General features: G+C 36.6%; 1 protein-coding gene across 1 annotated transcript in view; it reads right to left on the bottom strand.

The window, feature by feature from the left end:
* The window catches only part of CIP2A (cellular inhibitor of PP2A), a 33,032-nt gene extending 20,496 nt beyond the window's left edge, over positions 1-12,536 (bottom strand). The window contains exons 1-7 of the mRNA XM_047099558.1: positions 12,435-12,536; positions 8,239-8,386; positions 5,935-6,047; positions 4,989-5,083; positions 4,386-4,482; positions 3,384-3,506; positions 3,092-3,237 (exon numbers count right to left, since the gene is read on the bottom strand). Of these exons, the coding sequence (XP_046955514.1) occupies positions 3,092-3,237; positions 3,384-3,506; positions 4,386-4,482; positions 4,989-5,083; positions 5,935-6,047; positions 8,239-8,386; positions 12,435-12,536 (824 nt within the window). The remainder of the gene's footprint in view (positions 1-3,091; positions 3,238-3,383; positions 3,507-4,385; positions 4,483-4,988; positions 5,084-5,934; positions 6,048-8,238; positions 8,387-12,434) is intronic.
* Positions 12,537-26,604: the final 14,068 nt, after the last annotated feature.

The raw sequence follows: 26,604 nt of genomic DNA, 5'->3' as shown, positions 1-26,604 counted from the left end.
TTCTATTTATTGTCTGAAATGCTTAGACAAAAGTACCTACAAAAATGCAAAGACGCAGGGATAAGAGGTTACCAGAGAGCAGATTTTTGATGGCTATGCTGGGAACCTGGATATTTACCTTGAATGCAATGGGAGATCACACACTTTAGCATTTTATTTTTTTTAATGTTTATTCATTTTTGAGAGAGTGAGTGAGCGAGCGTAGGGGACGGGCAGAGAGAAAGGGAAACACAGAATCTGAAGCAGGCTCGACACGGGGCTCAAACTCACGAACCGGGAGATCATGACCTAAGCCGAAGTCAGATGCTTAACCGACTGAGCCACCCAGGCGCCCCAAGAACACAGACTTTAAAGGGGACATACGGTTGAAGGAAAGTTGAATATAAGGGAGGCAATAGAATGTGACACACTGAAGAGACAAGACACTTGAAAAAGAGGACAGAATGAGAGTTAATGCACAGAATAACAAGATGTGTGTTTATGAGCGAAACAGAATGACACCAAATAAGAATTGGTATAAACACAAGTAAATTGGTTCAGGAGCAAAAATTCGAAACAATTCCAATCAGGTAGGATTCAGGTTGTTGTTGCTGTTGTTCTGTGAAACAAAGATAAGGTCATCTTCTGAGTGAAAAGTGTCAAGAGGAAAGTAGTAAATATTTGAAAGACCACTGTAGATGGGGTGCCTGGGTGGCTCAGGTGGTTACACATCTGACTTCTGCTCAGGTCGTGATCTTGCAGTTTGTGGGTTCAAGTCCCATGTCAGGCTCTGTGCTCACAGCTCAGAGCCTGGAGCCTGCTCCAGATTCTGTGTCTCCCTCTCTCTCTGCACCTCCCCTGCTCATATTCTGTCTGTCTCTCTCTCTCTCAAAAATAAACATGAAGAAAGAAAGAAAGAAAGAAAGAAAGAAAGAAAGAAAGAAAGAGAAAAGTCCACTGTAGGAAATGTAAAACAAAGCTGGGAATAAATATGAGAGGTGCTGTCCAGATAGAGATAGTGAGTATATGGGATACAAACTTATAAAGTGTGATTTTCCCAGGTTTTGATTGGGAACCCGGCCATTAGACTTTGGGACAGATTCAGGAATAGTTTGCTAAATGGTATAGCAAATGAACAAGACAACACAATTAAATACAAGTTCCTTTCCAGAGGTGATTCTGGATTCTAGGCTAGACAGAAAATAGATAGTGAAACTGAGAGATTTATGGAAGAAGAGATTAAGCAACCACTTACTAATGCTAAATCAGATTATCTTTTGGTCCTCCTGCAGAGGTATATCCTGTTTACTTAGAAGTTGTTAAATAAGCACTATTTGATGGCCAGAATGGGTATACTGGGAGGACTCTTAGAACAGATAAAGAGAGAACAGGTAAAGGAAGGGCACTCTGGAAGGTTTTCTTATCCACCTATGCTTAAGAAAAAAAAAATGAAATGCTAACATGAATGCTTCTTGGTTCTGAAAAACATCAGTTAACCACATGGATAGTAATCAACCTTGCCCTAGTGGTTAGCTTTTTAAATTTTTTAAAATTTAAATGTTTTAATTTATTTTTGAGAGAGAAGCCTAAGTAGGCTCCAGGCTCTAAGCTGTCAGTACAGAGCCAGTTGCGGGGCTTGAACTCAAGAACCATGAGATCATGACCTGAGCTGAAGTCAGATGCATAACTGACTGAGCCACCCAGGCGACTCAGCTTTTGTTTTTTCAACTTCTAGATTCTATGTTCCTTAAAATTAGGGACTATGTCTTTATACAACTTCTGGATTCTACATTCCTCAAAGATTAGAGACTAGGTCTTCAAATCCCTGCCTCTGCTAATAATCCCTCCTCCCCCAATACTTAACCACAGGAGGGGCTCAATAATTGTTTTCTCATTTGTGAACGACTAAATGAACTCTGAAGCAATCCCTACAACTTCCTAATTCATGATTACAAAGTAGCTAAGACATTGGGAAAATTTAACTTCAGAAATTAAAAGGCCAGGGTGCCTGGGTGGCTCAGTTGGTTAAGCAATGGACTCTGGATTTGGCTCAGGTTAGGATCTCACAGTTGTGTGATCCAGCCCTGCTTTGGGCTCTGTGCTGACAGTGTGGAGCTGGCCTGGGATTCTCTCTCTCTCTCTCTCTCTCTCTCTCTCTCTCTCTCTCTCTCTGGCCCTACCCAGCTGTGTACATGCAAGTGCTCTCACTCTCTCTCTCCCTCTCTCAAAAATAAATAAATAAATATTTAAAAAATATTAATGACAGAATCAACATGTAACAAAAAAGATGGGTCTGACTAGCAGTTATTTGAGATGTTTATTTAAGAAAAAAGATATAAAAAGGCCATGAGCTCTTTGGAAAACAGTTGCTAACTGATCTCAAAAGATAAATGATTACATGAAATGTCACTGAGATAGAACGGGCATAAAAAATGTGTTCTCATTTTACCTTAAGACACAACAGAGGCAAACAATAATGTTATCCATTTTTTTTTTTAATTTTTTTTTTCAACGTTTTTTATTTATTTTTGGGACATAGCGAGACAGAGCATGAACGGGGGAGGGGCAGAGAGAGAGGGAGACACAGAATCGGAAACAGGCTCCAGGCTCTGAGCCATCAGCCCAGAGCCCGATGCGGGGCTCGAACCCACGGACTGTGAGATCGTGACCTGGCTGAAGTCGGATGCTTAACCGACTGCGCCACCCAGGCGCCCCAATGTTATCCATTTTTATGCAGAAAAGAAAAAAAGGACAAACACACTGACATGAATGTTCTTATGGTAACAGTATTCTTTCAAAGAATTCTAATGTCAAGATTTAAAACTGGTGTTGGAAAAGATTAATCAAGATGTGTACATTTAAGAGAATGAGACTTTATTCATCTAAGAAACACACACACCTGCCCTGTTCTTACACTTTTACATTTCAGGCCCGAAAAGCAAAATGACTGGGAATAAAGCACATCAAAATATTTCAATTTTATTCCTTGTTCATCAGTAGAATCCAAGTTCACTAAATCTGAAAAGGCAGTTTTATTGATAACAAACATATGTTGGTTGAAAAGAAAAAAAAGAAATACCAATAAGTCTTAAAATTTGTCAGAGAGCCATACCTGGTAAGATAATCAGCAATTTTGGGATTCTTAAGAAGATCCATCAATAGATCAACTGAATACTTCCTAGTAAGTGTGCCATCACCGTTTATGAGAATATTAAATATTAGCTGAAAAGTCTGATGAATGTTTCGAGCATGGAACAGCTTAAAAACAAATCAGGAAAACTATATTATACAAAAAATTTAGGTCGACACCATTCTAAAGTTTAACAAAGAGTCTCAATGACTTAAAATATCAGAGAATACAAATTCCAGAACTATTTCACAAATAATAAAAAAATCATATTTACCTTTTCCCCAACCTCTTCATTTAATGTCAAACTGGACAATATTGAAAGTGCAAACACAACCACAGTTAAACTACTATGGGCCAGGAAGCTTATGAGAGTTCGATAAAAAGATTTCACATTATTCTGAGAAAGAAAAAAGTTCAAAAAGATATTAAAACAAAAATTAGTATTATATTTTGGTTTAGGATGTCTATCTTGAACAGAGTAGGTAATCTTTTATTAAACATTATCAAACTTGATAGATCATTCAAAAAGTGAGATGGCACATTTTCCATATTGCTTATAGTAATAAAAACAGGTACAATCTCAGTGGAAAGTTGAGTCCCATGTTAAGATATGGAACTATGAGGAAATGTTTATCTTTCCCAAACACTTCCATGGCTCAAGATAACCTTCTGTCTCCAAAGCACCTCCAGTACATGAACAAATGAGATACTGTTTAATTTAACAACAGGAAACAGGTGATACTGAGTACTGCATAGCAGGGAAACTTCACAAACTAAGAATCAAAGAACTTTCTTGATTTAACATATTTCTAACAGTGGTTCAGTTAACCTCATTTGTTCATCTTCAGTGATCACAAGGGCTGGTGATTACTGCTAGTCATTTATTCATGGATCTTTCTAGCGGAGTTGCCACTAATTTTGTGGAAATAGAAGACTGAAGTAAACGGAATTGCCAGTGATGTGCATCCTTCCTATTAGCACAAAATAATTTAGAATTTCTCTTATTACTTAATACAAGAAATAGTGGGATGCTATAGAGAAGGAAAACTTTTAGTACTCGTTTATTAACACTTATCATCTTAAATACAACATGTGCAAAGGGTGGAATACTTCAAGTTAATTATGTGTCAATGTGATTGTTCCTTAATTCTGATGAGTCAGCTGGATGAGACATGAGAATTCTTGTTAATCTATTTTTAATGAAAAAGATGGATACAATTTTCTTTAAGTTTAGAACCCACCACAAATAAGAAAGATTTTATGCAAAACTTCTTACCAAAGTCTTTATGTATGTTTGAACAGAAAGATTGTGTCGACAAAGATTTGCCAATAATCCTAGACAAGGCATTGTTAACTCATCTTCAGGAGACTGACTGTTGTTTTAAGGAAAATAATAAAAGATAAAAGCATTAAGTTCATTTTAAATTACTCTTTTATAGTAATTCACATTTAAACTCCTTTTTATATGCAAAAACAATGTGAACACAGTCAAGCTTTGAGTAGTATTTGGACCATTTATTTCATGTTTTGAAACTAAATGATCTTAATCAATTGTAGCACAGAAATATGGAAATAACAGAATGACCATGTGCTATCTCATCAGTATATTCTCCTAACAAGATTAAATATAAGCATACAATTTTCAGGGTTGATAGTTTTCTGTCCAAATCAATTCATTTTATAAATTTCTGTTATGAAGACTAAAGCTGCTTTATGCACTTGATCCTTGAAACTATCTAAAAGGAGTAAACAAGAATCAGAGTCTCACTCAATTTAAAAAGCTGGAAAAAATTATCTAAGAAAAACTGAACTATTCCACAGTTTTAGTTTGAAAATAAATCAACAAATTATTTGGTTACATGTTTGGTTGCATACTCACATATGATCTATCAGGAATGTAATTAACTCATCTATATTGGCACCAGAATGGAGAATTTTGATGTTATATGTTAATCTTTGTAGAAGTTGAATGCACTGAGAATAAAAAAAAATAGTAATAAATATAAACATAAAAACATTTCATATGGACTCCTAATCATATTCTGAATGTGTCACCATTTTAGGAAGCAGAGTTTAGAGCAAGAACTTTTCGATTTCTTAAATGGTTCATTTTTATTTTTAAACATAAAGTAGTGAGACTACTAAGAATTTTAGGGTTCATTTCCTGATTCCACACATTTCCACACAATCTATTTTAAACAGAGCATCTTGTCATCAACCTGGTTCACTTAACCATCTTAAACAAATATGCAAGCTGAAACATATATATTCCATCAATTCTAAGATATATTTTTTCATATTTTTGCCACTTTTAAAACTGCATGTCAGTGTAATTGGTAATGTTTTCCTTTCTTGCAACTGATGGCACTTTAGGTTCAATAAAATATTATCTGTATGAGAACTTCGAGTCTATGCTAAATAACACTAAATCTATAGCTTCAATTTTTTTGTAGAATGTTTCCTCAACAGACTGAGACTAGATGCCAACTCATTTTGCAATTTTAATACGAATAGCTTACATCTCAAAATGCTGACATCTGTGTTTATAAGTCTGTCAAAGCAGTTATAATGTAGATTTGTTTCTCTTCAAAATAATGCTGGATGTGGATAAGCTTCCCTCCTCTAGAAACTTTTAAATTAGTAGTACATGTGTAATCAACCAGCTCTTAAATTTATTAATGGGGAGAACTGGGCCTATTCATGCAGTATTATGCCAGCACATATGCTATAAGCTAGCAATTTACAATAGATACTGTGAATTTTGATCTACAAATAAGGAAGGAAAAAGAAGTATTAAGTGAAAAGTACTGTGTGGGTGTATGTACCTGCAAAAACACTGAATCACCATGGCAAGTGCTGCCCCGACAAACCATTCCTGCCAGCACGCTATTCAGGTTGTATGTGTTCTGAAGACAGTCTCTGGTTTCATTGTCTACAGCTGTAAGTTAAGATAAAATGGCACCAAATATTTAAAAAAAAATTTTTTTTATGTTTTTTAATTTTTTTTTTGAGAGAGAGCGGGCGAACGAGCGAGCAGGGGAGGGGCTCCCTCTCTCAAGAGGGAGACACAGAATCTGAAGCAGACTCCAGGCTCTGAGCTAGCTGTCAGCACAGAACCTGATGCGGGGCTCGAACTCACAAACCATGAGATCATGACCTGAACCAAAGTCAGACGCTTAACCAACTGAGCCACCCAGGTGCCCCAAAATGGCACCAAATATTTTTATTCATGGTTTTCATGAATAAAAGAGAAATAATCTTTAAGTTTATTTTGTATTAAAGTTACTTATCAAATATGATATGGCTATTTTACTTATAATTACTTTCCAATTCAAAAGTTTAATCAAAGAAATAGTATGAGCTGTAAAAGGGAAGGGAGTATAAGCTTTTCCTTTTCTGTCAATAAACAAATGAGTTTTCTATGTAGACTAATTTAAGGGAAAAACTTGCTTTACATACTTGCAGAAATTTTGCAGTTAAAAGATTATCATCTCAATTTTTCTGTAACTTAAAGCTGCTCTAAGGAATAAAAGTCTATTAACTAAAAAGTAAAACTTAAAAAATAAAAAGACTGTAACTTTAAAAATTTCTAATATATTTAAATGTTGAAAATGACTGCCATTCTCACACAAAAGGTTGGTGGATATTAGAATTAGCATGGCTTTTTTGGAAAGTAATTTAGTAACGATCATCAAATTGAAAAATGACCCGAAAATTCTGAGAATTAACTCAACAGAAATATACTAATATTTGAGCAAAAGATCCATAAAATGTTCATTGCACTATTGATTCTGATAGCAAAAAAAACTTGAAAAAGAGCATACATGAGTTCCCACCATTAGGAGCGTAGCTGAATAAATTATAGTACTCCACAGTGTGGTACAAGGCAGCTATTAGATAACAACATGGAAAGATAGCTAAGATAAGTGAATAAAAAGAAAAATCTGATGCTCTACAACACCATTTTTAAAAAAAATAACCAAAATTATCTGTTATAGAATAGAAAAGATCTAGAAAGGGACACCTGGCTCAATCGGTTAGTGCCAGACTTCGCCTCAGGTCATGATCTCATGGTTTGTGAGTTCAAGCCCCGTGTCTGGCTCTGTGCTAACAGCTCAGAGCCTGGAGCCTGCTTCGGATTCTGTGTCTTCCTTTCTCTCTCTGCCCCTTCTCGGCTCACACTTTGTCCCTCTCTCTCTTAAAAATAAATACACGTTAAAAAAAAAAAATTAAAAAAAAAAAGAAAATATCTAGAAAGACACCTGTCAAACTCTTAAGAATGTTATCCACCAACGTAGAAATGATGAGGAGGTGGTGATGAATAAAGACTCATTCTATTTTACTCTGTATCTGTACTAACTTGAGAGATACTGGGCCACAGTGGCTATTTAAATTTAGATTAATTGAAATTAAAGATTTAGTTCTTCAGTGTACTACTCACACTACAAATGCTCAATAGCCTTAATGCGGCTAATGGCTACTATAACAAACAATATACATATAGAATATTTCTATCATCACAGAAAGTCCTACTGGGCATGTTGGTCTATGTTAATATTTTTGGATCACTGAGATTTTTTTTCATAATAAGCATGTATTAATTTTATAATCACACTTAGAATTATCTCCCCTCCACTCACAAGCACACATTTAAAAAAAAAAGTACCCATTAAATGAAAATTTAAAAACTAAAGATAGAAGTAGAAAAAGCAACACCTGCATTTTTACCCTTAGCTCTGAATTCAGTGTAGCCGATCGAAAAAGAGTGATTTTTTTTATAGCTAGCTATGACTTTTCTGAGTGATGTAGTTAGCCGAGGTAATATGTGCATGTATTTTTTTTTTTTTTAATTCAAAAGTAGGCCAGCATGTCTCAAGGTATTCTTTTCTGTAGACCACTGAACCTTTGATATGCTTCAGATTCTTTGTTCCAATAATTTTAAGAATAGATGCATACAATATTCTCTTTACGAGGGATCCATAATGCAAAATAGTTTTGAAAGGTCCCACAAGGAAGAAATCTTTTGAATGCGAATCATTCTCCAAAAAATACTATAACTAAATCCACCTTTTAAAAATATTAAATTCAACATCTTCTAAAAACTGGAAAAGAGAAACTAAATACATTACCTAGTTGAGACAGCAAGCTGATGATACTTAAGACCAGTGGTGCACTTATGCTTGGGTCTTCAAGTAGCTCCACAAGGCAGCTCAAGCATTCACTTGGTAGTATCTGATTTGGTGTAAACAATCGTGTGAGCTTCTGCCCAGAAATTACCTACAAAAGTCATTAAAATGTGTTAGTTAAGATTTGGCAATTTGCATCTCTTCTCCACTTCAAACAAGAACTCAGTTCTTCCAAAGTACCACTGCCTCGCTTTTTCCCAATTTAGAAAAGTCATAAATGCTGTTCCCTCTGCCTGGAGGGAAGCCATCTCTTCTCTCACTGGCTAATATAATCATTCAGATCTGAGTTTTAATCCGTTTCTGCCTGAAGCTAACCCTCTTCCACCAACTAGGTTAGGTTTGCCTATTACACTATCCTATTGTCTTTTATACTTTTATTTCACAAGCTGGCAAACTTTGACAACCCAGCAATACTTATCCTTACTACACAGAACACTCTATTAAGTCATAGGGTTTAAATCAACACTCTACTACCAACATATTTATTGAGTCAGTAAGTTCCAGTATATGCACTCCACCTATTTTTAAGGGAGACAATGCAAAGTGAAAACCAGCTAAATCCAAAGGCTTACCTATGGGATTAACTATGTGATCACTCCTTTTGTTCCCTCCAAAGACAGTTGCTGAGCCCAGAAGTTAGAGATGACAAAAAAGGAAGTTAAAAAAAAATTATTTTAGGGGCACCTGGGTGGCTCAGTTGGTTAAGCGTCTGACTTCGGCTCAGGTCATGATCTCACAGTTCACGAATTTGAGCCCCATGTGGGGCTCTTTGCTAACAGCTCAGACCCTGGAGCCTGCTTGGGATTCTGCGTCTCCCTCTCTATCTGACCCTCCCCACTTGCGAGCATGCTCTCACTCTCAAAAATAAATTTAAAAAAAAATTTAGAAAATTATTTCAAGTAGTCAGGTCAGGCACAAATTTTATTTTTGGTTATTCAACTTTTTTACTCCCCTCTTAAAACTCTATAAACCACCCTCTCCTTTTCCCCCTGAAAAGGTAAAGCTGAGATTGAAGGCCAAAAACAGTTGTCAGCCATGTATTTTCAAAATGCTTTTTGAATGTTATTAAAAGCCTATTGTAAAAATAAGTATCTTTTCTATAAAGATGGAAAAAGTTATTTTAGAATTAGATAAAATCTGTTTTTTAAAAGGTCTAAGCAGGAATCCTTCCTTTCTGTATCTCTCTTTTATTTCCTCACCCAGATGTCAGTTTTTCTTCTAAAGCTTTGCTGATAAGAAAGCTTCAGGATATTTATTCCTAAGGAATATTTTTGTTGTTGTTTATTTATTTATTTGAGGGAGAGAGAGTGCACAAGTAGGAGAGAGACAGAGAGAGGGAGAGAGAATCCCAAGCAGGATGCCCACTGTCAGTGCAGAGCCCAATGCAGGGCTCAGACCCACGAACCCGTGAGATCGTGATCTGAGATGAAGTTGGTTGCTTAACTGACTAAGCCACCCAGGTGCCCCTGAAGAGTTTTAACATTAAAGTAAAAAAAAAACACAAAACATTAAAGTAAATCTAAAAAGACAAAAAAATTTGGTAGATATTTGGGGGTAAGGAATCTTCTTATTGCCCTTTTGCTTACTTATATAAAGCTAGCCCTTTAGAAGATAAAGACATTTTCTGCTTTAAAAACTATTTGCCTCAGGACAAGACCTGTATTTCAACAACATAAGTACTCCAACACGTAATATTTATTACAAGGTAAAACGTAAAAACCACTTTACAAATTTTCTTTACTTGGATGTTTTCATGCAAACAGATTTTAGTAATAACTAATTTTAGCACTTACTTTGGCCTAAGCATTGTTCTATGTACATATGTTAATTCTTTTCATCTTCATAAGAACTCTGTTAGGTGCTGTTTTGCAGATGAGTAAACTGAGGCATACACCAAGACGCAGCATAACTGAAATTCATTGTTCCTGAATCCATGTTCATAACCATTATGTAACATTAGCACTATAAAAAACCACCAAAAGTGAGACCAGCCCAGCTCTGCCAATCATAAAAAAATTCAAAGCTCAGGTCCTGCATGGGGCTACAAAGAAAAAATATAGAAGTGCAAAATAGCAGAATCAATCATCTCCTTTCACATGATAGCCACTTCTTTGTATCCTCAGATGTTGCTCTCATGAAGTATGCACAAAGATATTCACCATTAGTATCACCCATCAAAATGGTTAAAATTTACAAATCTGAAAACACTAAGGATCTGTGTGGATGAGCGACAGCAAATTTCACATATTGCTGGTAGGAGGGTAAAAATGGTGCAACTGGTGGAAAACTGCATGGCAGTTTCAACAAAAAATGAACAAAGATCCACCAAAAGACCTAACAATTCCACTCCTAGGTATCTAAATGAGTGCATATATCTCAAAAAAATATAAAAATGTTTATAACATATTTGCTCTGAATCCTACCCAGAACTGGAAACAACCCAACTGCCCATCATCAGAATGTAAGTAAGCTCTTGCCCATTTATACAGTGGAATTCCTACATAGCAATAAAAAAGAATGAAAGTACTGGCACATGTGCAACATGAATAGATTTTACAGATTTGTAGAGTAGAAGGCAGACACAAAAGTACATATTATAGGAGTCCACTTATCTGAACCTTATGAAACGGGACCACTGAAGAAACCTTATAGGGGACTGGAAATGTTCTGTCATGAAACAAGTGGTACCTACTTGACTATATACGTATGATAAAAACTCAAGCTCTTCACTTAAGATCAGTGCACATTATGTGCTGTATGTATGTTATCTCTCTAAATGGCAAAAGAGTTTTCAGTAAACCCCTTAAAAGTTCCGGAATGCAGTATCAAGCAGTTTCTAAGCCTCAAATTTCTTTGAGTCTCCTTCAATTCACTGCAACATGGCTCTCAGATTCAAGGCATGTTTCTGATTAGTATTTAAAATGATGTACTCCTACTTCTTAAATAAAACTGCTTACTCTGTGGCTTCTGGAGCCCACTATCACATTTTTATATTCTAATTGAGAAGCAAAGCTTTAGCATTTAACAGCTAACACTTTATTCGTTTTGCAGAGATTTGTTGAGGTAATGAATGAAAAAAGAAAATGTACTTAGGAGATGGGCACCTGAAGTGATAAGAAGGAGCATCAGTGAAGCTGGAGGAAACAGGCACATTTAATGCATTCCAGTATCACAACAGTTATCCAGATTGATGTTGCTGTACTATTCACAATAGTCTTTTCGCTCCAGTAGTAATTTGCTAATCTTTGTAATTTAGACTTTATCTCATAAATAGAATAGAATATATTTTAAAATTATGTTCAGTTCTATGTTAACAGAAGCTGTGACAGATGGAATTAAAATAAGCTTTGGCTGAGCTTAATTTTTTTTTTTATTAAACTGAGGTTATTGTTAGTTGGAATTCTGTGAATGTGCAAGAAATGAGATTAAAAGCCTAAAAGCAAATAGGAACACAGAAAGCTGTGAATAAGTGATCTAGCCATAAATTAGTGGGAGCTAACAGAAAAAGTGAAAGCAATTTAGCAATTCAGGTTTGAAAACTGGGAACAGTATATTTTGGTTAAAAAAATTATGATTAGTATTGTGATTGCTTTTTAACCCAAGGAAAGTTAAAAAATTTTTTTTCTTTTTCAAATTCGAGTTCAACATGAGTTATAAGAGAAGCAGCAAGCAATTGGTTCAGATTGTAAGCTGCCTAAGGGACAGGAATAAAACAAGTTTTAATCATCACTCCCTATCACCTTCACTCTCGAGAATTGCTGTGTATTCTGCAAGAGCTCTGTTGCGATGGAAAAACGAAAGAAACGAAGGAAAAGAAAGAGCTCCGAACTTTCTCCTCTACCAATCCCCCAAAGAGCCTAAATCCCCCAACATTTTGTCCCACCCTCCCTCTTCCTAGGACTTTGAGTATCAGTCACTCTTCCCTCTAGCTGCAGCCAGCTGAACGCGGATGGACTTGGGCGGAGTTAAGAGTGGGAATTCAACGCTGACTTTCGCCTTCCTTACTAATACAAAAAGAGACCTAAGGGAGCGATGGGCAGACCTTACTTTGCAGGCTGGGGCCGCTACACCCCGGCCGCACCGTGAACTAAGGGTTTCTACAGGGAAGCTTATCTAGTCCCCATCCCGTAGTCCCTCACCTCCAAGTGCCGCAAAAGCTGGGTGGCATTCGCCTCCGACTTAACGGCTTTATACTGACTGATGGTCAGGAGCAAGGACTTCAGGCAGGCGGTGGAGTCCATTGGCACTCGCCACAACCTCACCTGGGGGCCACTACCACCCTGCCGGCACCGGCCTCCAACTTTCGCGGCGCTTTTTTTGATTTTTCAGCCCCACCCCCCTAAGTCCCGATGCTTCCGGTTCCGGTAGCGCCCCGGAAGTCCCTGGGTACCCTGGGAGAGCTGCTGTCAATGAAGAAAGGAGACGCGGGAGGGTCTAGTGGGTCTGTGGGTTCTTCAAGGGGGTTGGAAGCTGTCCTTTCCAGAACTTCTTTACCCATTCCCTCAACCCACCGTCGCTTCGAAAAGCCGCGAGCTTTCAACTTCGAGATCCCGTGGAGACGATAAATCTCGCGAGAAATGCGATTGCGACTCAATTTGCGAAGGGGCGGTTAGGCGCAGGGGGTCCGTGTTCATTAGAGCTCTGTTTTCGTTTGCTTCTTCGGCCTTCACGCTGGATGGCCGGTTTTTCTTTGTGCCTGAACCTCTGCCTGAGAAATGGTCGCTTCCCCGTAGTCTAGACACGGTGAGGAGCTCTGAGGAGAATCTTGGCCTCTAGATTTTGAGGGGGCCTGGGAGGGACCTCTTTTTAAATATTTTTCCTGCGTCCACCCTTTCTACCCAGAACTGTTTGTTTTTCAGAGTAAGCCTGGGGCCATTGGGATTCTGTGGCGAGGTAGTCATGCCCTTAAGGTAGTCGTCAAACTTATTCCAGAAAGCTAGCTCCTGGTGACTTCTGGGCCAGGTATTGCTGCGGAGAGTGTTCTCATTAGCGTCAGTTTTTGTAAGTGAAGGTTATCTATTTTTATTTGGCATGATCAATTGCTTTCTAAGCCTCGGTGTCTTCTATGAAACACGGCACCGCCCTTGGCGTTTTTTGTAAGAGAGAATATTGTGCGTGTGTATATAATGAAATGAGTTGCTGGTTTTGGAGCTTTTTTTGCTTGTAGTATGCTAATATTGAATTAAGCTTTACCAACCAGTTTGGAAACAATTGGAAGAGCAAGGCGCCTGTCGTTTTAATTAAATCATTCGTCATGGGTCATGTTTTGTCAGTTCAAAAAAAAGTGTTTTTACATTACATTTTTAAAAAGGATTTTTTATATTAAAAGTTTTTAGTTTGCAGGCTTACAATAATCCAGCCAATTGAGACATACATGTAAAAATAGGTAATTAATGTACATATACATTCATTCATTCTGTAAACAGTTATCGATTGTATAACGTGGGTTAGAAGTCGCAGGAGAACAAAGATGATGAAGTATCCCTGCTGCGAAGCAACTGTCTAATTGGGGAAATGTACTAAATAGGTAGTACATATGGAATTCATAGAAGTTAGAGGCACCATGCAGTTATGTTGACCAGTGAAGCCAGGCTTTATGTTTACAAACTCTGGTTCCACCTTTTACTATGTGACCATAAGGCAGATTCTCTCTGCTTCAGTTTCTTAAAATCCAGCTAACGGTAGTACCTGTTCAATAAGTTAAATAAATCAGAAATCATTGAGAGCCTACAGTGTACCAGGTACTTGTCTAACCACTAGGGATTTAAGTGAATAAAACCTATGTTATGGAAATTACGGTCTGATAGGAAAAAAACAGCTTGTAAGAGAGGTGAGATGGAGAAAAAAATTTAGCAGAATTATTCTTGGAGAATAATGGTGATTGGGAAGAAGGGAGTTGGGAGGTCAAGATGGAGCAAGCAATATTTGAGGAAGTGCTTCAAGGAGTTGAAGGAGACAGCCCTGCTCTCTAGGGGGAAAAGTAGAAAAGCAAGGGCAGAGATTCTGAAGTGGGACCATGATGTGTGTCAGGAACACCAAGGATGCCACTATGACTAGGGTAGACAGCAAGGGTGAGAGTAGCAGTAAAGATGAGGTCATGTCAGGTGCTGCAAACCATTATAAAATGAGCTAATCAACTTACAAGAATTTAGAGCAGTTGCCTGGCATAATTACTTTCTCAGCAGGTGTTAGTTACATCTTAGTTCATTAGCAAATGCGGTGATAACCTTTTGGTTGGTGTTAGACTTTTCACTAATAATGACAAGTGTCTCACCTTCATACTCATTCTCAGCCAAGGGAAGAGGTCAAAGATGCTATCTGTAAATGCCATCTTTCTTTACACTCTTCATTTTAACATAAGTAATTATCCATCTTTCTTTACAATCTTTCATTTTAACATAAGTAATGATACAAATTTTGCATTCTCATCTGTAAGATACTCATTTTAATATGTCTTTCTTAAAAAATCGTTTTCAAAAATTGATGTTGGAAGTATAGTAGGATGTACCATGATGGTAACTGTGAGAAGCCCTAGCACATTTAGGCAGAGATACTTGCACATCCTAATATGAGAAACTGTCTTATTTTAGGCACCAAAAAATGGGGAGGAGGAGGAAGTGGTGATGATGATGGTGATGAAGCTCGGTCCAGATGACTGAAGACCTTATTCTTGATACTGAATTCAGTGGTGATCTTTGGCTTTTAACTGAGGCCTGATCTATTTAGGTTTGTGTTTTAGGTTGATTACTCTGGCAACTGGGCAGCCTATGATTTTGATAAAGATAAGGGTAGGAGTAAGGAGAATATTTAATTTGCTGAGTCTTTGCAAAGGATTATCAGGGGTAATTGAAGTGGAGATAACAAAGAGGTGAAAAATTGGAGAAATAAGTAGATGAAATAGGCAGGATTTAATGACTTATTTCAGATGTGAAGAGAAGCATGAAACTAGAAGGGACTCCCAAGTTTCTAGTTGGGGTGACTAAGAAGATACAGATACTGCTGAGATAGTTAATACTATTCAGGTTGTATTTCATGTTCAGTGAAATTTTATGTAATTTATCTTCTAGTCTTGTATTAAGTTTGTTCCAGGGCATTGTATAATTTTTGTTAATGTGAGCGGGTTCTCTTTTTCTCCTTTAAAATTTGGTATTGCTACTGTAAAAAAAAAAAAAAGATGCTGATTTTGATACATCTTTTATCCAGACCCTGACTAAAATCTCTTATTAGTTTTTATAGAATTTTGCTTACTCTCTTAGATTTTCTCACTATATATCATCTATAAATAATAATTTCATCATGTCCAGTATATGTTGTCTTTATTTCATTAGTGCAAAAACAAATTGGAATAATCATGGTGATACTGAACATCTTTGTCTTATGATTTAATTGAATGGGAATGACCAGTATTTTAACACTTAGTATAATTTGTGCTATTGGCTTGTAGTAGTCTTTCAAATGTTTAGATTGCCCTTTATACCTGTTGTACTTAAAGACTTGCCAAAGCGTCTACTTAAAAACATTATCAAATACCTATGTTTATAGATCACATTTTCCACTTTGACATGATAATGCAATGTATTGTGTTGCTTTTTTGTTCTTGGGATAATAATAGCTAACACTTATTGAGCATTTGTTAGAAGCCAGGCACTATTCTAAGAATCTTATACTTACTAATTAATCTTCATAACAACTTCATACTTTAGGTACTATTATCTCCATTTTACAGGTGAAAAAAACTAAGGAGAGGTGAAATAATTTGCCCAAGATCATACAGATTATAGTAACAAAACTTGTATGTGCTGTGATGCAAATATTTTATTCAGGATTTTGTATTTAAAATTTTTTTCATTAATTTTTTCTTTTCTCTTGGAATTTGTGAACTTTTGAAAAATGAATTGGATGTTTTCTAATCTTTTTCTGTGCTACAGAATGAGAATCACATAGGAATCAGGTGGTCCTTGTAGACTGTATACAACTGGCCTATAAAATCAAGTAGCTGATTTAGTGGTAGATCTTTTGAAAATATTTGAATTGGTAATATGGTTATAGATCTGATCATTTTTTCCACCTTTCCTTAGGTTTGGAAATAAAAATATTCTAATATAGCAACTATTTCTTTAGATTTAAAGAATTAAAAGAAATTTTTTTAATGTTTATTTATTTTGAGAGAGAAAGTGCACGTGCGAGCAGGGGAGGGGCAGAAAGAGTGGGAGGCACAGAATTTGAGGCAGGCTCCAGGCTCTGAACTGTCAGCACAGAGCGCCATGCAGGGCTCGAACTCACAAACGGTGAGATCATGACCTGAGCCAAAGTTGGACTCTTAACCGACTGAGCCACCCAGGTGCCCTAGATTTAAAGAAATTTTGATATGAAGTTGCATCAGTATTCTAGTAATTTTCTTAATCTCTTCATTGCAGTTTTAAATTTCCTTTTTCATTTAAATGTTACCTATATTTTTCCTTACGGAAAGTTCCTTACTGGAACTTTCTAGGGGTTTATCTACTTCATTCAGCTTTTCAAGAACCAACTTTACTCTTTTCCTTTTTTGTCAGAATCACTAATTTTACATTTAGGTTTATTAATTCCATCCATGTACATATTTTCCCTTTTTTTTTTTTAAGGTTTAAGGCCTAGCAGATTTACATGTATATTTTTTATAAAGGACATTTATGCCCACAGATTTTAAAAGAATAGTAGCTAAAGTGAGCATCTGCATTTCACTTTTATTTTTTTGTAAATATTTGTTTGTTTATTTATATTGAGGCAGAAAGATAGAGGGAGAGGTATCTAGAATCCCAGGCAGGCTCCACACTCAGTGAGGAGCCTGATGTGGGGCTTGGATCTCACAACCATGAGATCATAATCTGAGCTAAAATCAAGAGTCAGACACTTAACCCACTGAGCCACCTAGGTGCTCCTGTATTTTACTTAAAAAAAGAAAAAAATCCAGTTAAATTAGTTTAACCAACCAGGTAAAAAATTTTTTAAATATGAATATTCCTTCATTCTCAAAGAGCTTAGATTCTGTTACACAAATCAGAGTAAGTGTTATTAAGAGAAATGGAGAGTACTATAGGAACACATTTTTTAGGGCAAAATATTAATATCTTCAAGGTTTGGCTTAAAATCCCTTTTCTCCATAGATTTTTTTTTATTGACATCCTTTGTATTTGCACAGACATTTTCCCTAATTTATAGTTCCAGAAACATATTAAAGGGAGTTAAAAAAAATTGCTTAGGATCTTAGAACTCAGTATTAGGGCTGTCTAGCTCCTTTATTTCTTTTAGAAAAACTTAGCATACCTTTAATTAAGAGTAAAATAGATTTTTTTAGAGAGAGAGTGCTAGCTGGGAAGAGGGGCAGAGGGAGGGAGAGATAGAGGATCTCAAGCAGGCTCCATGCTCAGCACAGATCCCATGACCCTGGGATCATGACTGGAGCCGAAACCAAGAGTTGGAACACTCAACTGACTGAACAATCCAGGCACCCCATAAAGTGGAATTTTTAAAAACGTTTATTTTTTGTGAGAGCGAGAGAGAGCATGCACAAGCAGGGGAGTAGTAGAGAGGGAGAGAGAGATTCTTAAGCAGGATCCATGCCCAGCATAGAGCCTTATGGAGGGCTTGATTTCACGACTGTAAGATCATGACCTGAGCTGAGATCAAGAGTTGGATGCTTAACTGAGCCACCTAGGCCCTCCTGAAAATTTTTAATGTCTCATGACCAGAGCTTAAGTCCTGTTATATAAATCAGACTGAATGAAGATACGAATTTGTGACAGAAGTGCAGAGTTTATAGAATACTGAATGTTGTAGTATGAGAATTATACCAACAGTGTGAACACAGAGCTAATTGTACATTCACCCACCATACATTTAATGAGTGCTTGAGTGGTAAGTACATTTCCAGGTACTGGGGTTATGGCAGTGAATCAGATAAAAAATTTCTATCCAGGTGGAGCTTTTATTTTAACGGGAGACATAGACAACAAGTAAGAACTATAAATAAAATATACGAATGTAGTAAGTGCTATGGAGGAAAATAAAGGGAAGAGGGAAAGGAAGTATCAGTCAAGATGGAGTGTTGGAATTTTAGACAGTGTGGCATATTGTTCAGTATTTGCTGCATAGCAAATCACTTCAAAACTCAGTGGTTATAAATCATGAGCATTTATTTCTTGCTCACCAGTCTTTGAGTTGACTGCAGTTAGTCTGATCTAGACCTGGCTTGGCTGAGTGGCTCTGCTTCAGCCATTTTGTGGGGAGAAGGCAGTATCTAGAGCTCAGTTTCAGTTACGTTTCGATATCTACTAGACATCCAGGAGATACTGAATGGGCTGTTGAATATATTATTTGTAGTTAAGGGAGAGGTCAAGGCTAAAGGTAAAAATTTAAAGCCTTGAACCTAAATGATAAAAGGTGAGTGTGGATAGAAAAACTAAACCACAGGGTACTTAAATATTTAGAGGAAACAACAAAGAACACTGAGTAGTTGCCAGAAGACAGAGAGGCCCTGTCTTGATTCCATGGTTATCTCCAGGGATAGTTTTACAGTAGTATATGGGCTACTTTTGACTGTAAAGAAGGGCTCAGGTTGGCAGAGAAGGCAGTCTTAATTTACACACAAGCTCCGTCTTCTGCCTTCTGAGGACTTGCGGTATTCAGAAGAAAGGTGGCTTCATTCTTTAAATTAATATTGAGTGCTTGAAGTGTACCAGGTGCTGTTGTAGGCTCTGCAGATATATAGCAGAGGGATTAAAAAAAAAAAAATTCCTGACTTTGTGGAGCTTCTATTCAGTGGAGATGTGAGGCCAGATGTAAATTAGGAGATTATTAAGTATGCATAAATAGCAGGTAGAACAAAAGTTCTATTGGCCCGGGTTCCAAAGATTCAAGGCAAAGAAATCTAGTGGTAGAAAATTGGCAGAGGTCTAGGCATGGACTCATTTGGATACCTTGTCTCTACTGTAGTTAAAACAATATTAAATATTCAAATATTAATATTAAATTGATTTTGCCCTTTATGCAGAGCCAGAAAACTAAGTGTGTAGAATTAATGTCAACTTTGATTTTTGAGAAATGTTACCCTCAACACAAAGGCAAAAAACCTGTTAAGCCAAAATTGCTCTCTTTTCAATTATTCTTCCTGTTTCTTTTCCCAATCAAGTGTTAAAATTCAACTTACCTCTAAATGATTTGCCAAACCATAAAATTAACTTTTTCACTTTTCAAACAATTCCTGTTTTGTTTTGTTTTTTTTCCATGCACATTTCACAGAATTCAACTTTAGTTTAAGTACATGGTTTGGGTAATTTGGGTAAATGTTTTTTACCCCAATTTCACATCTAATTTCATATCTCAGTATCAGAAGGTTGCCTTTTTTTTAAACATAAATATTATCCATTGTTTCTGAACCCCAATTTTGCAGATAAAGGTAAGTGACATAATTTTATTTTAAATTAAGGTACAATAATCATTTTTAACTATAGTATTTATTGAAGACCTACTTTATACAGAGCCAAGTCCTTTGCATATCTCATTTTTAAATTTCCAGTCTTTCAGAAAGTAGATATTACTATGTTCATGAAAGATATTATTATGTTCTGTTTCTTGAATTAAAATGCGGAACCATTTTCTAAGATAGTGGCATCCAAAGTGGAATATGCACACCTTGGGATATGTGAAGCTATCAGGGTGTGGGAACAATTAGAAATTTTTACTTTATTTTGATATCATTCTTTTTTATTTTATATTATAGTAATATCTGTATATAATTCATAAATGAATTGCTTTTCATGTATTGTCAGTGTATTCTCAGACTTATTGCTTTAGATACATGGTGATCAAGAAAAATTTGGAGACTTCTCCAAAATTGTTAACCTTAACAGAGCATTTAAACACATATTAATTATTGTTCATTTTAGTAGCACGTGTAGTACTGCCATTTTTCTGAATTGTTTTCTTGAACAAATGGATTTTCTTAGCAAAAACTAATGAGAATAGTATATTATGAAATTATCAGATGTCATGATTATCTTTACAGTATCATTACTAGTCAGTAAGGTCACATAAATAGTTTTGTTTCTAAGTGTTTGTCTTTATGCATATTACTCGGTTTAGCTCAAAATTGAACACCACGCTTAAATAGTTAAATATTGCACTTAATGGGACCTAGTGGAAAGAATATGGAATTTGCAGTTAGTGAAACTTGGGCCTGAATTTCTGGTTTTATTAATTTGTTAGCAATATGAACTCTAAATCCCTCAGTTGCTTACTTTTTAAAATGAATTACAGTAATGTTTATTTCACAGTTGTGTGAGGATCAGATGTGTATTCACTGTACATAGGTACTCAGCCCAGAGCCAGACACATAGGAGCTGATGAAAATTAATCTTATTTTTGATGAAACCACAGTTAATTACACCCAATTAATTTTATGAGAGAAAATTCTTCATAACCAAACCTTGACCTACCTTCTCAGCTAAACTCTTCTTACAAATATATGTCTTTCTGAGATAATGAGTCTTCTTACATTGGTGGAGCAGTCTGGATTTGGGTATTGTAGGCCTTGTCATTGGTGGTGAGAGAGTCAAGTGCATATTATATACTCTACTTCCTGCTTGATTATCATCTCTACATGTGTCATGTGTCAACATTCTGTCTTGTTTCCTTTTTCTCATCATTGTCTAATAACAGTAATGACAACATTGCTGAAAATATTCTGCTTTGGAAAATTTGCTTAGTGGTAACATGCTCCTTCCAAGGGTTTCTAGCTGTGTTTCTGAACAGTGTGATTTTCGCAGTGTTACCTGTAAATAAAAGGAAACTGATGGGTATTGTAATATCTGGATTTTTTTCCCCAGGTAAATCCTAACCTGTGCGTATTCATTATAGGTACATTCCAAATATTAAAAACAAATTAATATATGTTCTTTAGGTTTGCTAAGTCTTGAAGTAACTGGATAGGTCTGAGGGTCTGAGGAAAATTAAAAACCTTCTCCAAACAAACAAAAAACAAACCTACTCCTGACAAGATGCTGGTTTTGACAAGGATATTTCCTATTTTGGCAGATTTATAAGGAAGGGTGCTGGGTGTACATTGCAGGGTTCTTCCTTTCTGATATAAGCCGCCAGACAGTGCTAATAATGATTTTTTTCAAGATGACAAGAGCTGAGGTATGACAGTGAATTCCCTGATCTTTTAGGGCAAGAATGCTCTTCAGTTTATGATAACTTTTGCAACGATTTTCCAACCATTATCCATGAGTCCTGGAGTTTGCCTTAAACAAACTATTTTTTCTTTGTGGTAAAATAATGTTTTGGCTACTTGTGTCTAGCTAGGTATGTTCATTTTGTGGCCTTGCCAGGAAGTCAGATAAAAAAATGGAAGAAATTAATGGAAAATTAGAAAACCAAATAATCAATATATTTTGTTCACTCTTAACACAGTAACAAAATAATGGTATAACCTGTGTGAGTCTAACCTGATGGTCCTAGCCATTCTTGTCTACCTGGAGCTCACACTTGAGTAATAAAGACTTTCAGAGTGCTAGAGTCATAGAGCCTCTACTTTAAAAGCCACCAAGAATGGCTGTTGCTGCTTGCATAGTAAACATAATCAGATCAATAATATTTAAAATTTTGGTTATAAGGAAACTCCCATTACTGATGTCTTGCCTTATTCCTAGAAAGCATCCTCTTCATAATGTTTTAAGCCTTGAAGTAATGACTACTCATATGGAGCAAAACATCTCACATCTCTAAGGAATTTTTGGAATTCTTTTGGGAAAATCTAGCAGAAGTGTTAACAAGCAGTGTCAGAGACCTGCTTTGCTAAGAGACCAATGAACTTCTGAAATACTTCTGTAATTCAGTGCTGATGTCGTAAACCAACTTTTTTGTTCTTGTTTTGAGAGAGCGAGCGAGTGTGAGTGGGGGAGAGGGGCAGAGAGAGAGAGAGAGAATCTCAGGCAGGCTCCACTTAGTGCAGAGCCAGATATAGGGCTTTATCTCATGACCTGGGATCATGACTTGAGCCGAAATTAATAGTTGAACGCTCAGCCTACTGAGCCACCCAGGTGTCCTGTAAATCCAGCTTTTTAAAATAACTGTCAAGATTTTACCAAGTTGCATGTTCAAGGTTGTTTATTGCAGCATTGTTAGTAATAGCAAAAGAAAAAAAGGGAAGACCAGAGAGGAAGTGTTTATCAATAGTTGTCTGGTGAAATGATACATTTATACAATGGTATATCATACTGTTTAAGGAATATGACATGTGTCATATGTGCTGATGTGAAAAACCCAAGATGCCAAATGTGCAAACTAAGCTGCATTTGTGCCATGTGGGATATATTTGAAAAATGTTTTTTTTGTCCCAGCTCTTAATCTCATTATTACCTTTCCTTTCCATATGGTAGCAATTCTCCATCAAGGTAGAGAATTGGAAGAAAAAACTGATTTTGCTACAAATTTAAACAAAATTTGTTGATGATAATGAAGGGATGATAGTAACACATAGTAATTACTCTGTACTAGGTCTTGTTCTATTATATATTTTAAACATTTAATCTTGATGACCCTGTGAAGCAAGTACCATCTGTTTTGTTTTGTTTTTTATTTATTTTTAAATTTGCATCCAAGTTGGCATATAGTGCAACAATGATTTCAGGAGTAGATTCCTTGATGCTCCTTACCCATTTAGCCCATCCTCCCTCCCACCACCCCTCCAGTAACCCTCTGTTCTCCATATTTAAGAGTCTCTTATGTTTTGTCCCCTTCCCTGTTTTCGTATTATTTTTGCTTCGCTTCCTTTATGTTCATCGGTCTTGTGTCTTAAAGTCCTCATGAGTGAAGTCATATGATACTTGTCTTTCTCTGACTAACTTCGCTTAGCATAATACCCTCTAGTTCCATCCATGTAGTTGAAAATGGCAAGATTTCATTCTTTTTGATTGCCGAGTAATACTCCATTGTGCATATATACCACATCTTTGTCCGTTCATCCATCGATGGACATTTGGGCTCTTTCCATACTTTGGCTATTGTTGATAGTGCTGCTGTAAACGTTGGGGGCGCACGTGTCCCTTCAAAACAGCATGCCTATATCCCTTGGATAAATGTCTAGTAGTGCAATTGCTGGGTCATAGGGTAGTTCTATTAATTTTTTGAGGAACCTAAAGTGGGTCCCATCTTTATTTTCCAGATGAGGAAACTGAAGCACAGATGTTAATTAGTTTCAAGCAAGGTTGCATAGCTAATGTGTATCAAAGCAGTTCTGTATACCCTTGCAGGAGTATTCCAATATTTTTGTGCTCTTAACTACCAGTGCTATGCAATCTCTCAACTTTTGACATTGATATGAAATCTAAATGAGGTACTTTATGTCATTTTTCTTTCTTGTAGACAAATGATTGTAAATGTTACATAATACCAGGATAGTCTTAGTGTTCTTCCTCAGAACAATCTGTTATGTGTTTACTTAATTAACCTTTGTATTTTTTTTTAATGTTTGTTTATTTTTGAGAGAGAGAGTGGGAGAGGAGCAGAGAAAAAGGGAGACCAGGAATCCCAAGCAGGCTCCACACTGTCAGCACAGAGCCGGACGCAGGGCTCTATCTCGCAAACCGTTGGATCATGACCTGAGCCGAAATCAATAGTCAGACGCTTAACCAACTGAGCCACCCAGGCTCTTTTCATTTTAAATCATTTAGGTGGTTCTCAACTGGGGCATTTTGTCCCCCAGGGGACATTTGGCAGTGCTTGGAAACACTTTTGGTTTTCACAATGGACCTGAGAGGTGGGAGAGAGTTGTTTTTGGCACCTATGAGGTAGAAGCTAGCGGTGCTCCAAAACATCCTTAAAATGCAGAGTATATCTTCCCATAACAAAGCTTCATCTAGCCTAAAATGTCCATAGTGTCAAGATTGAGGAACCCAGATTTAGTGGGCACAAGAGAAGTTCTCACAACTGAATTTGTCTCTTGAAAAATAACTTATATTATTTTGTTTTCAAACTAATAGCATTGAGAAAAATGAGTTGAATTTTAATGTTTTTGCACACGATAACTCCCTTTTTCCATCTGGCATTGTGTGATCTGTAAGGGCCAGAACTGACAAGAGTAGTAAATCCATGGGACATCTATCTACCCACACACTGAAATGTGAACTTTTTGGCTAGTTAGAGCCTCTAACTTGGTCAGATGACTTACGATGAGCACTCGAGTAGATTTAAAAAACAGTGTGCTTTTATAATGTTGAGGTGACAAGTGCTGTAAGATAAACATTTGAATGAATGATTAAACAATTAGAAACAAAACTGTGCCTGCTTTGTTGTGAATAAGCCACCTTTAAAAGTAGGGGGAGGTGGAATACTTTTGCGATTAAAAAAAGTTTGGTACAATTTCAGTAGATAAGAGGGAAAGAGGGAGCTGGGAGCTCAGAGGGAGCAGTAAGAAAGGCATTTTACTGTTGGATAAGGATAAAGATGGCAGGACTTTGTTTTTGACCAGTAAAACAGCCTGTGGATAAGATCATTTTGCTTGGTGGATAAAGGTGTGCTAGAAATTGACACTGACCTTTAACTTGCCCTCTGATCAATTAGCCAGCACCTGAATAGGTTCATGTGGACAAGCAATCCCTCAGTTCCAGGAAGGGAGGTAAATTTTTAGTTTCTTGCTGACAGGGAAAGCCTGTTGAGATGAACACACCAGGGGAAACCAGATTCATCCTTTATCCCATGTTAACCCTGATTTTAAAGGTTTTCTTCAGCCTCTTCTAGAATGGTAAGAACCTCTGGATTATTTTAGAAGCAGTGTGTTAATGTTTCGGGCTGGCTACTTCCTTTCTGTTGCTAGGCACTTACGCCTTCCTTCCCAGCAGAGGCTGTAAAGTGCCACCGTCACCGCGGCTGCTGTTATTGCAGTAGGGTTTGCCACACATGATCTGCTTAGCTCCTGGGGAAATGATGGGGTTGATGATATTCTCCTGGAAAACCTTTCACCACAGAGATTCATCTCAGGTTGTATTTCTAAGCAGACTAAAAAAGCCATTAGCTTGTCTTAATTCTTAATTCAGGCTCCAAATATCTTCTGATTTATTAATTAATACTATATCCTTTTCTTTTTCAAGCTGAGCACTGAATAGCTTAGCAGAGGCCTTCCATCTTCTCTACCTTGTTGCCAGAGGACTTTCTTCCCTTTTCAGCCTTGTGATCTGTGCAAACAACTGACTGAAGGAGAGCTTATCAGAGGGGGAGGTATCTGTGTCTGGGCTTTTAAATTCTGGAAATGAGGGGGACTGCTTTGTCTAGAAAAGGTGTGCTTTTGTATAATCTGTGAGATAATGCCTAATGTTTTATTAAAATAAGCAGGGAGGTTATAGAAGCTATAAAAGAAAAGCAGTTTGATCACAGTCCTAGAATTCCCAAAGCCACGTCCTTTTTTATACAGCTTTATTGAAGAGATGAAACAGATCTGATCTAGTGTGAGAGAATAACAACCTCTTCATCATTAGTGTTAGGTTAGATCTTTCATTGGTATTGAACGAAGAATGCAAATTTAAATTGACATATTTGCTTACTGAGTTTTTAAAAATAAGAGTAAAACTATAAAATATCTAGGAGAACTGGATTCTGCATAGGTGAGATATACTGACAGTAAGACATTTTTGTTAGGGATGGGCAAGAAACTAAGAGGTGTTAGAAAACTGTCTTTTAAATGAGGACATTTATTAACCTTTTTTTTAAAGTATAGTTTACGTTTAATGTTATGTTAGTTTCAGGTGTATAACATAATGATTCATTATGTCTATAGGTTATGCTATGCTCATCACAAGTGTAGCTGCCATCTGTCATGATATGTTATTATAGTATTATTCACTATATTTCTATGCTGTGCCTTTTATTCCTGTGACTTATTCCATAACTGGAAGCCTGTATCTCCTACTCCTCTTCATGCGTTTTGCCCGTGCGTCTTATCCCCTTCCCTCTGGCAACCATCAGTTCTCTGTATTTATAGGTCTGATTCTGTTTTTTGTGTATTCATTTGTTTGAATGAAATAATGACTTATTTCATTTAGCTAATACCCTCTAGATCCACCCATGTTGTCACAAACAGCAAGATCTCGTCCTTTTCAAATATTGAATAATATTTCAGTGTATGTGTTTATGTATATATATCACATCTGTATCCATTCATCTATTGGTGGACACTTGGATTGATTCCATTTCTTGGCTATTGTAAATAATGCTGCAGGGGTGCAAAGATCTTTTCAAATTAATGTTTTTAATTTCTTTGAGTAAATACTTAGTAGA

The sequence above is a fragment of the Lynx rufus genome, unplaced genomic scaffold (assembly GCF_022079265.1).
Source record: "Lynx rufus isolate CCGP_SWC_20201006 ecotype Redwood Valley unplaced genomic scaffold, mLynRuf1.p SCAF_5, whole genome shotgun sequence".
In the NCBI taxonomy this organism is placed as follows: domain Eukaryota; kingdom Metazoa; phylum Chordata; class Mammalia; order Carnivora; family Felidae; genus Lynx; species Lynx rufus.
This window is presented reverse-complemented; position numbering and strand designations above follow the sequence as displayed.